This window comes from Gorilla gorilla, chromosome 13 (genome assembly GCF_029281585.2).
Source record: "Gorilla gorilla gorilla isolate KB3781 chromosome 13, NHGRI_mGorGor1-v2.1_pri, whole genome shotgun sequence".
NCBI classification, from domain to species: domain Eukaryota; kingdom Metazoa; phylum Chordata; class Mammalia; order Primates; family Hominidae; genus Gorilla; species Gorilla gorilla.
This window is the reverse complement of record NC_073237.2, coordinates 75,909,008-75,922,677: the sequence shown is the minus strand read 5'-3', so window position 1 is coordinate 75,922,677 and position 13,670 is coordinate 75,909,008. Positions and strand designations below refer to the sequence as shown.

General features: G+C 39.3%; 1 protein-coding gene across 30 annotated transcripts in view; it reads right to left on the bottom strand.

Moving 5' to 3' along the window:
- LOC101153990 (transducin-like enhancer protein 4) overlaps positions 1 to 13,670 on the bottom strand; it is a 154,881-nt gene that overhangs the window by 16,559 nt on the left and 124,652 nt on the right. For 16 of the 30 annotated variants that reach the window (XM_063696477.1, XM_063696479.1, XM_031014593.3 and 13 more), the window contains 7 exons: positions 5,244 to 5,363; positions 4,204 to 4,257; positions 3,250 to 3,402; positions 2,931 to 3,026; positions 1,895 to 2,027; positions 1,359 to 1,552; positions 446 to 522 (listed from right to left, as the gene is read on the bottom strand). In XM_063696477.1, the coding sequence (XP_063552547.1) occupies positions 446 to 522; positions 1,359 to 1,552; positions 1,895 to 2,027; positions 2,931 to 3,026; positions 3,250 to 3,402; positions 4,204 to 4,257; positions 5,244 to 5,363 (827 nt within the window). The remainder of the gene's footprint in view (positions 1 to 445; positions 523 to 1,358; positions 1,553 to 1,894; positions 2,028 to 2,930; positions 3,027 to 3,249; positions 3,403 to 4,203; positions 4,258 to 5,243; positions 5,364 to 13,670) is intronic. The other 14 variants (XM_063696485.1, XM_063696486.1, XM_031014601.3 and 11 more) reach the window with 1 other exon arrangement.

Sequence of the window (13,670 nt, the reverse complement as noted above, 5' to 3'; positions counted from 1 at the left end):
ACGGTATAAGAAGCCAACTAAGCAAGTCACCTTTTCTGAAAACAGAACTAAGCATAAGAGTGCCCTTATTTCCTTTCAGCCTTTGAAGTTTGGCATGTCTTTTCCCAACATATTCAAATTTTGAACATTCAGGTTTGCACATAATAATCAGACTTTCGGAACAAAGAATTGCCTTGAAATCTGCAACAGATGTAGAGAAGACCTGACTACTGGAGATGTCTCTGCAATTTGCATTTACATATTAAAGCTCAAAATTTTACAGTGCAAAACCCCACTTCATTACTTCTCTTCTTGTGCTAAGAGAAAATGAAAAATACCTTGCAAGGTAAAAAAATACAAGTCATGGGAACTCCCCCAACACTGTCTAGTGGTACTCTAAGTCTACGGGGCCAGCAAGGGACCTGAGTTTGATACACAATGAGTACAGAGGCAAAAAGGTACTCACGGTTTTCCTCCTGGAATGCCTGTCAGGTTTGGAGGTATTGCTGGCACACGCATGTGATGGTGTGGATCAAATCCCACCTAGAATTTTTCCCAAGCAAACAACAAAAATAAGCACAGTTACATTTGACTTGTTTTATCCTTCTCAAAATCTATTCTAAAACCTGGGAGAATAGATCCTTTAAAAATAAGGTTTTAGAGATATATACAGAAGTATTTATTGGTGAAATGATAACCAATGTTTAGGATTTAATGGTAACATACTTGGGGGTGGAACACAGATTAAAAAATTATACTAATGATTATTGAAGCTCATGGTAGAACCAAAGAGTCATTACATTCATTATACTATGTGATCTAATTCTGTAGGTTTGAAATTTCCAAAATTAGTATCATTTTGGAAAATTTAAAATTAGTATTCTTTTAAAAAGACATATAAAATAAAAAAGAAACTTCCTCACCTTACAAAAGAAAATGGATCTCAAGATTATAATCACATGTAGCTTAACTTATAAATACCCACAGATCTCTAAATACCTTAGATTATATAAATTACATTAAAAAATAGACAGGCCAGGCATGGTGACTCATGCTTGTAATCCTAGCAATTTGGGAGGCTGTGGCAGGCAGATCATATGAGGCCAGGAGTTCGAGACCAGACTGGGCAACATGGTGAAACCCTGCCTCTACAGAAAATTTTAAAAATTAGCTGGGCATGGTGGCGCATGCTGTTTTTCCGAGCTACTTGAGAGGCTGAGGTGGGAGGATCGCTTAAGCCCGGGAGGCAGAGGCTGCAGTGAGCCAAGATCATGCCACTGCACTCCAGGCTGGGTGACAGAGCGAGACCCTGTCGCAATCAATCAAGCATGACAATCCTCCGTGTGCTAACATATTATTTGTGAAGCTCACAAACGCACCACTGGTGATCTCCCATAGGCAGCAGCAGCAGCGGCGGCGGCAGCAGCTGCGCTCATCTGAGGGGAGATGTTGTGGAGCCCAGCGTAGGCCGCTCCGGGGCTGGTCAGCTCTCCGTTCATTCCAGCATGGGGCACAATCCCAAATGGAGTTGGATATGGACAAGGTACTGCCATTGGGGTCCTTAGGCTTGAGGCTGCAAACCAAAACGGATGGAAGAAAAATGAAGAACACAGGAAACAACAGTGAAGACATTTGTAAACATGTCACAAAATAGAATCTATGGTTCAAATGAGCTTATTTTAATATTCTCAAAAGTCATTCAAGCCTTCAGAATTCACTCATTCACTTTGTTCTATTGAACACTTACCATGTGCCAGACAAGGTTGGTCCCAGGTGCTCGGTTCAGGTTAAGTAACTTTGTCTAACAGCCATGCAATGCTGGTCATTAGCACTTTTAATGTACTGTACTCTTTAAATTGCTTTAAATTCTTAAAAACAAGCATAAAAATATAGAAAAAACCTTTTTCTTACTAACCCAAAGGGTCAACTCCTGGTGGTTTTCCAGGTACAGTCCTCAATCCGGGAGTAGAGTTACTGCCTGGGGTGGGCGCATCAGTTCGTGGAGTAGGGGTATTGGACTTTGAAACGGGAGTAGTAGATTTTTCATTCTAACAAGATGAAATGACATGTACCGGCAATTAGAACATGGTTTTAACAATGACGTTAAACAGTAAAAAGGTAAAGAAAAGGAAAGGAGGAAAAGAAATGGAAGAGGTTCTTCAGCTTGGGCCTTGATTTTCTTTAATAGAAAAGTTAACAAAGAAACAAAAGAGTTCCTTGAGACACCAGACCTAATATTTGGGAAGACATAAACTAAAGCTGAATTTAGAGGACAGCAACTCATTTCTAGGAAATTGGTCTGAGTCAGATGAGGCTCACAAACCAGGATGTCCTAATTGTGGCCACTTGCTGGTGACTTTGGTAAAAACTGGGGTAACTGTGGGCTCCTGGCAGATTGTTCATGTCACAAGAGGCTTCCTGGTGAACAAGTCACATTAGAAAACAGATCCAAGTTTGAATTGTCATAGAGACTAAGCAGAGAGCAGGTGCCCTTAAAAGAAGGCCAGAAGGCCAAGAGAAAATAAAATTAAAAAAAAAAAAACACCAACAATCTAGCCCCTGTCGCACTTATCTCCCTTAATTTGCAGACCAACTGAGGAATTTCCTTTCCTTTAGCTGTGAATTCCAGAGGTTATTAGAAAACTGAATATGTCTTTTTATTCTTTTTTTAAATGTTATGTTACAAGGAAATAACTGGTGAGGAAAAAAGACACACCACACAAAGTTGCAATTAACTACACAGCCACAGAAGAATAGGGTGCAGGGAGATTATCCTGATGGGTGAGCAGTTCATTTTTGCATTTGTGATTTGTGATGTGAGTCAAGATAGACTTTTGTAAATGACAGATTACTTTTTAGATAGGAAGGGAAAATTATTGCAGTCATATGTAGCTTGGTAATTCAAACAAAGCTAGCAACAAAATCACATTCAAGCCCCAAACTAAATTTACCATAAACCACAGGCGACAAAACCATCTCTGTAACCCCAATGTGCATTGTTCATCTTCGCTAAGACGTGTTTCACTCAATTTCCCCATATCCCTCTTCTATCCTTGCAAAAAGAATCATAAAATAAACACTTATCACCAACAAGTTAGTAAACTTATTCTGCTCTACATACTTTTGCCAATTAAACTTAAATACCGAACATATATACATTTGGAAATAAAAGTCCTGTAAAAAATATGAGAAATATAAAGATAAAAACATCAAATTCAAACATCAAATTGGCAGAGGCCACACTCAGAGAGATGGTAAGGAGCTGCTTACAAGGCTAAGTTCTTTGGATTTGGAGGAGGGAGTACTGCTGGAAGATGCAATAGAGGCTGGACTAATCGGGGCATCTTTCTTGAGCAGGCGTGTCTTGTCTAGGCCATTCTCTCTGGGGGAATGTGCTGGGCTCCCTCGAGGGGAAGATGGATCCTACAAAGGAACATCGTGGATAGTAATGCAAGCATAGCACGTTTATAATGCTGGGGTTGTTGGGTGTGGACATTTCTAGCCAAAAGCATTTAATGCATGCTTAGAAGCACAAATGTGCTAGAACAGATAACAATACTCACTGAAACTACTAACGAAAATATTCAGTATTGAGGGCCCCAAAATTATAGTATTTATAGTACTTATTTAAAACCCAAAGAAAAATCAAAACCCCACCCATCTGCAAATTGCACGTCAATGAGACCTGCAGGCTGACCACAGAGATCTGGTGTGCCTTCACTGCAGTAGAGAATGACACCTTACTCTTAATAGAATAAGAAGAACGAAAAAAAAAATCAATAACATATAAAATCAGTAGTATATAATTTTTATGTAAATAAAAAGTGGGTCCCTTTAGAAATCAAGAATATGTTTTGGGCCAGGTGCAGTGGCTCACACCTGTAATCCTAGCCCAGGAGTTTGAGCCCAGCCTAGGTAACATAATGAGACCCCATCTCCACAAAAAATTTAAATATGAGCCAAGCGTGGTGGCACGTGCCTGTAGTTCCAGCTGCTCGGGAGGCTGAACAGGGAGAATCACTTTAGTGTAGGAGTTCAAGGCTGCAGTGAACTGTGGTCACAATACTGTACTCTAGCCAGGGCAAGAGAACAAGACCCTGCCTCAAAAAACAACAACAATAACAAAACGACAAACCTCAAGATATTTTGGATACTAATTGTTTGGGCAACTAGTCTTTGATATGGCTGGGCAAGAGCAAAAAATTAAAGTAGCCACAAACATACCTCATTGGAAACGTCAACCACCAAGTTGTCATCACTTTTCTCACCATCGCTGTCCTGCATTGACAAGTGAGAAGCATTATCTTCTCCCCTCACAAAACATACCACATTTACCCTAAGTAAGTCCAGACTAACTCCTCATATCTTATAAAGATGAGCTGTACCAAACAGTGTTAAATACTTGACAATGTCCTATTTTCTTTAATCCTCATGATGATGCTATGGAGGTGGGTAATATATTTTTCAGATTATGAGACTGATGCACTACCCACTGCACCAAGAGGGTGACCTGATTACATTTTTCAGTTACAAACTTGAAGCTGATGGTTGGCTTATTACTCTAGAGTAGAGGCTGCAAACTGACAGGCCCAGGCTAAATCCAGCCTACAGATAGGTGTGGTCTGGTTTGTTGGTATTTTAAAAAACTGCATATTGGGAGGTAAAAATCCAGATTTCCAGCTTTTCATGAGGCCTGCGGCCCTGCAGGATACCAGCAGGGAAGCAGAGCAGGGGCCGCCTGCCTCCACACTGCTCCATCCAGCTTGCTCCCCCATCTCACTCCTGTGACCTGCCCAGCCACTAAAGGAAAATGAGCTTCATTCCAGGCTAGGGATGATCTTGGATGTCTCTCCATGTTTTATCCCACAACATTTGGTATATCCTTCAGCACATGAATCCATCTAGGCATTTAAACACATTTTTTATGATTTTATATTTTTCTGCTTAACAATTCCAGCTAACCACAGAAAATCCAACCACTCTGAAATGAATGGGGAAGCAAATACACCTATAGAAACAATAATATGGATGATCCAGGTCTTCTGTTAGCTGCCCAATGAAGCATTCTATCCTCACATGCATCTGTACACACACAGGACTTCAGCTAGCCAATGGCTACAGAGCTATAAATACAATAAATGTTTTTTGTCTCCTAAAGGATGTTATCCTGTGTTCCTGTGTTGGCTGGTAATAGTCAAAGGGTAAAATGGCTGCAGATAAAAAGGCAAGCTGGCCTCCCCTAACGCAAAGGTGAATGAACTTACATAACGAGCTGCAATTTCCTTTTCTTCAGTTTTCTGCTTTTTGCTCTCTGAGGAGTAGTCTGTGGAGTTTCTGTGCTTCTCAGCACCTCGGAAACTGGCTGATGGGGATACTGAAGAGCTCTGGAATTAGAAGGAGAGGAAGCATGGTTGAGAAATTATCATCTATTTAGCCGAGTGATTTTTAAGTCACTTGAGACTTTCTTTTCTTTTTGTTCTTTAGCATATACTTGCAAAGCTGTTAAGAGGAGATAGGAGAGAGCGGAGGAGACGAAAGGAAGAAAACAGGGATATAAAGGGAAAGACAAGTAGCAAAAGACAAGGGGGAAAGATAATGGGAAAGAAAGAAAAAGCGAGAAGAGGTAGAGAGATGGGACAGAGGGAGGAGAGGAAATAAAAAGGGTGGCAGGAATTAGTGTAAACTCAAAACAGAATGGGTTTGGTTTTACGGATATATTGTACTGTTGAAGTGCCTTTAGAAACTTGGGAAAGGGGCTGGGCATGGTGACTCACACCTGTAATCCCAGTACTTTGGGAAGCCAAGGCGGGCAGATCACAAGGTCAGGAGGTCGAGACCATCCTGGCCAACATGGTGAAACCCCATCTCCACTAAAAAGACAAAACAAATTAGCTGGGCATGGTGGCGTGCCTGCAGTCCCAGCTACTCAGGAGGCTGAGGCAGGAGAACTGCTTGAACCCGGGAGGCAGATGCTGCAGTGAGCCAAGATGGCGCCACTGCATTCCAGCCTGGGCGACAGAGTGAGACTCTGTCTCAAAAAAAAGAAAGAAAGTTGGGAAAGGAAGCATATATGAGAAAAAAGGGAAGGAGAAAAAGCCAGGTTTTTTTGTTTGTTTTGTTTTGTTTTTAAAGTTTGCTGGCTAATGGGAAGCCAGCATTTCAAGCTTCTATAGAAAAACTATAAAGTAGAGCTTTTAAGAGGTAATTAGTAAGTCAATGAAAAAAAAAGGGGGAAAAGTAATTTTGGGGGATTTGAGCAACCAAAGATGGCAGTCATGTGACATATAGGTCATATTTATGAAGTTTTGCTCAGCGCCATATATTAGGGCCTGGAAGATACAGAGTGGCAGGAAAAACACCACCTGCAAAAATGCATATTATTCCTTTCTCACTCCTATAGTTTTCATGAACCCACACCTTTCAATGTCTGGAAACCTAGGAATGCCACTGGGGCCAGGGAATGGAGAAAGATGCTCCATGCCTCTTGGGACCACACTTAGGCTCAGCCTGTATGCTTCACCTCTGCTTTCAAGGAGCTCTCAACTGGAGAAGTCTCCTATACACACAAGAGATGTGGGTGACAAGATCTGAAGCAGAGAATGACTCTATCTGCCATGAAGGTCAGGTGGTTATTGGGCACATTTAGATAATATGAGGGCTTAAAATCATGGATGAAGAAGTGAAAAAAGTGCCAATGAAAACTGGAACAATCTTAACAACTGCCTAGTGACTAAGCTTCAGACAGACCAAAGAAAAGATCTAAATGCAGGTGAGGTGGGAGAGCAGGAGCTGGACTGAGGGCTGCGCTATGCTGCTGAGTGGTGAATGGCAAAAACCTGAGTAACACAGTCCCTTGGCAGGGAACCAGGGCAGGGCTCCCAAGTGTGAATGACCCTAACCCAGGGTAAGAAAGGGCTGATCTTGGAGAGTAGTAGAAAGAATATCTGAAAATCTCTATGGAAAAAAAGTTATAGGAAGAACAATCACCACTGGAATGTCTCTGTCTGGCATGCAAATCAATTCAGAAAACTGGTCAGGAAAGCTCTTCCTCATTTATAAATTTATTTCATATAAGACTAACTCTTTGAACGGGTTTTTTTTTTTTTTTTTTGCTTTATCTTAGTCTGTTGGTAATAACTGATGTTTATAAAAACATACAACATTTACAAGGCCCTTTTAATTAACTATGAGAGAAAGTGTGTTACCCAGAACTTTTGGGTCTATGTTCCATTTTATTTCCACTGAGCCTTAATGTCACAATCTCTTTTGTGGCATTTCTGAACTTTCAAAGCACATTGTTAAGAAGATTGATAGTCTTTCTTCATACCTGTGGTGATGGCAACTCTTTATTACAAGCTCCAAAGGTGTGCAGGTGGGAGTTTGGTGGGGGAGAGAGATGGGACCAGTGAGTGGGTGCCCACTGGGAGGGGCTGGGGACCTCTAAATCCTTCCCTGCTGTGCCAGCCCCTCTTGAGGTTTATATGAATACTCTATCTCTATCAAACATTCAGCCTTAAACTAAGTGGCAGAAAAGACTGCAGGCATTATTCAGTAAGGCTGAAGATTGACACAAAACATTACGAGCCAAACGATTTTTTAAAGTGGACTACTTCTTGACTTTTGTGTATCTCTGCTGAGTTCCAAACCTCACTCCCAAGCCATGAGACTTGGGTCAACACTTCTGCTTTGCTTTCACACAACCCAATGCACTCAGTAGGTTTTCATGACCACTGAAACCATGCATGCAATCATCATCTGTGGGTTACTATCTACCATACTTCATGCCTCAATCCCGTTTCTAGTTTTCCCCTCTCCAGTCTATTCACCTCACTTCTGGAATTCATACTTCCCAAAGAGAGGTTCAGCCTGTTTTAACTCCTCTTTTAAAAGGACAGTTTCCTACTGTTCACAGGGGGAAAAAAATTCCAAATTTCTGAGTATGGCTGTTTTCCAAAGTCCTCACTCCATACCCCAATCCAGAGTCCTGGCCTTGTATCCTACATCAGCACTATGAGCCAGTGTTCCCCTGGGCTCTGTGTATTTTCGTTGCATCTGTAGCCTTTTTTCCTGGCTTATGGCAATGACTATTTTCTCAAGATCTATCTTTTGAAATCCCCCACTATCCTTAAGAATCAGCTCTAATGTCACCTTTCAAAGCTTCCTCAGATGCTGTCAGGCAGAATTAATCATTCATTCCTCTTTGTTCCCTTAACATTTTGTTCCTCCAATGAGTAAAGCACTCACAACAAATTTATTGCTGTGTTTACAAGGCCACTTCCCACTTTAGGCTGTGGGCTCCCTGAGGGTGGGGGCACCTAGCATCATGAGCAGAAGGGAACTGCCCAGAAATATTTCTCAACACAAATGGCTGAACATCCCCTCTGCATGCCTCAATCTCACTCCAAATCTCTTATGATACATTCCTTTTCTGAGCATCACAAGGATGAACAACTCCATGGGAGACCATTCACTAGAGTAAGATTTGTGTTGTGGTGCCCTTGGAATCAGTAATATGGCAATTCAGCCCCTTCCTCACCTTTGCTCCTTTACCTACCTTTAGATGCACTAAATCTGGCTAATTTCATATTTTACAAAAAGAAGAAAAATGGAGTATATATATCTTTTATTAACAATTGTCTGATTCTGCTATATTCTATTGAAAGTTATTTCCACATTGTTTAAGAGGAAAAATTTCTAAACAAAACAATTTCTTAAAAATACTAAAAGGTAATGCCTATTTAGATTTAGATTTTATGTTCATTTATTGGCTCATATGTACAACCAAATACTTTATATTTTTCTTAAGCTAGCTGTTTCCGGTTTTGCAGGCAGCGTTGTATTTTTGAATTTGACTGTAGAACAGAGTTACATGTTGGAGTTTCCTGGTAGAATGATAAAGTAGTTAATTATCACTAGCATTTAAAGGTTAAGCTGCACAATGGGCACTGGGGCAATCAGCAATGTTCTAATAACGTAATTACTCTGGAATCAAATTGGACTTGGCACAGACTCTCATCATGAATCTTGTAAGTCCACCATTCTGCCACAGGAATGCCACTTGGATCTTTGCTAGGCATGTGAATAAGAGGAATTAAATAAATACCGATAAAGTCATGCTTTTACTAGAAAAGCTTTTTATTTTATTATGTTTTATTTCTATTATTATTTTAAAAGCTCAATTTAGATATTTCTCAAGTTTACTACATAAGAAACTTACTGAAGCTGCATTGTGACCCTATAAATCTACAAATTTAGAAGGATTAAACACAAGTCTTTCTCACTACAGTTTGAGTGTGTGTGTGTGTGTGTGTGTATGTGTGTTATCTCAGCAAATCTGTTATGATTGGAGAGTCACAGTCACAAGCAATGGCTGATCCAGAGAAAGCAAAATACCCTGAATGTGAATGTTTAGTAAAGCTCTGGATTTTAAAAGTAAACACTTATGCTGGGATATTTAAAAAGAACGGGGTATATCTGTTTAAGAAAAAGAGCAGGAAAACAAGGAGAAACCAAGAAAAAAATACTAAAGGATTAAAAGACTTATTACATGGAAACCCCAATTGCTTTGGTAGCAAAAGGTAAGCTTTAAAAAGCTATAATCAGGTTCTAATTTCACTATGAGAAGATTCTAGTTCCTAGATTAAAGACCACCCCAGACTTTACTAAGGCTGTTGACCAAGTCAGATGGAAAACTGACACCTTCAGCAACTTGAAAGGGATGGCCCCACCCCTCCACCTTTACTCCTCTGCCACCTCAAGATCAAAGACGACAATGTATGAGAAAGACTTCTATAAAGTAACTTCCCCCTCCAAAAGAAGATGCTGTTGTTATAATTAGCTAATTTTAATAACAGGGAGCACAGATTTTAATAGCAGGCAAGAGCATCTCTCTGGAGTCAGACTGCCTGGTGTGAGTCTAGAGTCTTCACTTAATAGCCGTGTAGCCGTAAGGGATGTTGCTTAGTCTCAGCCTCTCTTTAGTCTGGGGTAACAACACACCATTCTCAGCCCCACAGGGCTGCTTTGAGGACCAAGAAAAATAATCCACATAAAGTACAATGCGCAGTCCCAGGCACATAGCCTAGCCCCTCAACAGTGCAACTTAGTCCTATCACTGTATACTGGACTCCAGTTGATTCTACTTACTTTAGAGATTGGGATGGTGACCTAGTGTGGATCTTCTATTTTAAACCTTATGTTAGGTCTTTTCTACACATTTGTGTAGGACTTCCCCCAGCACAGATATTCTGATGCCCCATAATTATAGGGTTTTAATATGCTACTATTCACCAAAACTTTTCTCCTTTCAACAATCACAATAAGGTTTTGGTTCAATACTGCACAGAGGCAAGACTGCAAATACCATCTCCACAATGGAGTTTCTAATTTGATTTCAAATGCACACCATGCCAATTTTGCTTTCCATTCACATAGTTGCAGTGCTTAGACTTCCCTGCCCATAGAAGATAACAACCAGAAAGAACATGCTAAAGGTCGCATGGAAACCATGATCAAGCAGCCTAAAACTCATTCGTTATGGCTTGTTTGCTCATCAGCTATGGCCTTCAAAAATCCTATCCACACGGTACAAAAGGGTAAATCAGTTTTCAAACAGATAAATGGGATAATGAGGAGTCAGAAGGCACCATTAAAATATGTCAAGGGTAATTGCAAGCCCTGGTTTGCCCTTTCTACACCTGTTGTCCAGACTTCCCTTCACTCTCAAAAATGGCCAAGTTTAGACGATAAATTATAGTTACTCTTAAGTATAGTTCAGTCACTATAGGAATTCTCAAACATTAATCAGAGTCAGGGACGATTCAAGTTGAGTTTGTTTTTGGTGATGGGGACAGGGGTGGAGGCACAGAAGACAGAAAGCTGAAGAAGGCCCCTGTAGATCCTTTACTGATGCCATAACCAAAGTCCTCAATCATATTTTCCTCTGCAACCCCTTAGAAAAGCAAAAGACCCATGTCAAAAATAAAAATGAACACTGGTGACTCTAATAGTCATGAATCACCCAAAGAGTTGATCATGTTCACCAGACCACAAAGCACTGTATTTCTGTTTTTTTGGAACTACTTTGAGTAAGTTTGGAAAGTAATATCCTGAATAAACCTACGTACACCAAACTACTGTTGTACCATAACCCAGCTAGTTCTGCTTGGATTTTATTGTACAGAATTACACAAAATGTTTATTTTCCCATTCATTGAGCTCTTTATAACTGATAAAACATTTTAACATATTATTATCTCATTTACAGGGAAACCACCAGGATATATATATACATGTATATATATAAGAAATAATCCTCAATTGGAAAAAAGTAAATATAAAACCTTTAAAATGAAAATTATTTGGTCAAAATGCACAAGTCTCACATACTAACACATAACACATGTAAATTTATGTAAATGAACTTAAAATTTATAGCATGCTGGTGGTAAAAAACTTGAATATAGTAGAGCTCTGACTGAGCCAGTCACTGGTGTCAGTTTACTGCTCATCACAGTAAGAGGTTTTTGTTTTTTTTTATAACCTGCTTGATTAAGGAAGTCATTAAAAGCACAATCTGTATAAAACTCTCACAGAACTTGCTTTTTTCAAATTAACATAAATCAAAACTCACCTTCAAAAATGACTGGGACTTTCTAAAGACCTGCCCTTGTTAAAAGAAGATTTAACATAATCTCCATATAAAGTAATGAATCTATTCTTAACAAATGTTTCACCTTCTGTAACATTTCATGAACAATATATTCTTTAAAATGTTCTATTGTTTTTGTCTCTGCTTCTCTACTGGTAAGAGAAACCTGGATCAAGGTAAATTTCTTTTGCAGGTAATCAAAATATTATCAAACCAGAGGAACCAACAGTCAGAAGAATAACAGAAGAGAGGCAGTGTCTACAATGGTTATGCTATAGGTATAAAAGTCAGACAGCCTTGGGTTCAAGACCAGGCTGTAACACTTGCTATGTGAACTTGGGAAAATTCATGAACCTCTTTAAGCTTCCATTTCTCCAGTAGGTAAGACGAGGGTGTTAGCAGCACTTCCTTGTAAGTTGCCATAAGGATAAAGAAGAATTCAACCTAGCATCTAATACTAGTAAGCCCCCATAGACAGCTATTCCCTTTTGGCAAATGTGGAAACAACCGCATATTTTTTGTCTGCTTATGGACTCATTCAACAAGTATTTAACCCACTAAGTACAGAAACACATGAAATGTCTTGAATAAAATATTAATACACACCTTGAAGAATGAAATATACACCTTGTTTTTCAGTAGGGCTCCTTGAGTCAAAATACTTAGGATACAAAAGTATTACATATTTTTTTCTTCATGTGTAGTAGAAAATACAGCACTTCAATATTAATTCATTCACGTTCTGTTTTCATGGCCTCAGCATTATGTATTGCTTGGTCAGTATAAAATGCTCTAATAATTTATAAGATATCAATAAAATTGATTTTAAATTAGAACATTATCTTAATGTCCTCTCGGGGGTTTCTTCACTGTTGCTTCCTCTTCCTGGAATAAAGCTGTTGGCTCCACCCCAGAAATTTCATTAAACACAGTTACTTTAGCTGACAAACTGAGCTGCTGGGACATGATGCTTTGATGCCAAAGACACAGGGTTGATTCTGATGTAGGGAGCTTAGTTGCCCTCTCTTGAAAGCTAGTCTGCATGTGGTGCAAGTGTTGGGCCACACAAGGAAGAAAGTAGATGAATGAGTTGGAACAAGTATAACCCCTCACCACTGATGGAGAGAAGAATCCAAAGTACAAGCTGAATTAATCAAGTAATCCCTCTCCTGATCATTAGAGATGGCATGGTATCAACAGTCTAACAGAAATTGTAATAAAAATTGCCAACTGCATACAACTTTGTATTGTGTTCATCGTTTAAACTACCTATCACCCCAAAGTCATTTCGCACTTTTCAATCCAATGGACCTCCTCAAAGTTTGCAAAGTCTAACATTTCTGTGTCCATTTGTTCTCCAGCAAGAATTCTCTGCTCTCCTTAATACAAATTCTATAAATCTTGTATGCTAACCCTGTAAATTACAGTTACATGCACTGGCCACTTTCTTCTGGAATTATTTTTTTCAGTATATGACCTGTAAAACATATCATAAACCACTCATTCACCTACTGCTTTATAACCAATGTTACTAAGTCTCACTGGCAAATCTCATGTGGTACATGAGTTTGACTGCCCTAAAAACAAAAGTGGAGAGGGTCGGCAAAAATCTCTTTCCTGGATGTACACGGAAGGTGCACTGGCTTTATACCTATTCCTGCACTGTGCTCTGTTTTTGAATGAAAATATCAACACAATCATAACAGCTGCTTTGACAAAGCTGAAGTAGGGTAGCAGCTCAGAGAAATAAGTTACTAAGCTTTAGGACTTGGCAAGCTGTATCTTAATGGACCAGAATCTTCACTTTAGTAACTATTAACATTTATTAGAAAAGAAAGTCTTTTCATGTTGCTATTTTTTTTCCAGTAAACTGCTTTAATCTATTTGAAAGGCTAAACTTTTTTTTCCAAAGAGTGTTAACTCCACAGATTCTCATATATATTCTTATGTATTCTGTATGCAAATATACTCTATACAATGTCTGAGGGTAATACAACAGGAACAAAGAAAGAAATGACAATATATCAATTTAAAGGAAGGC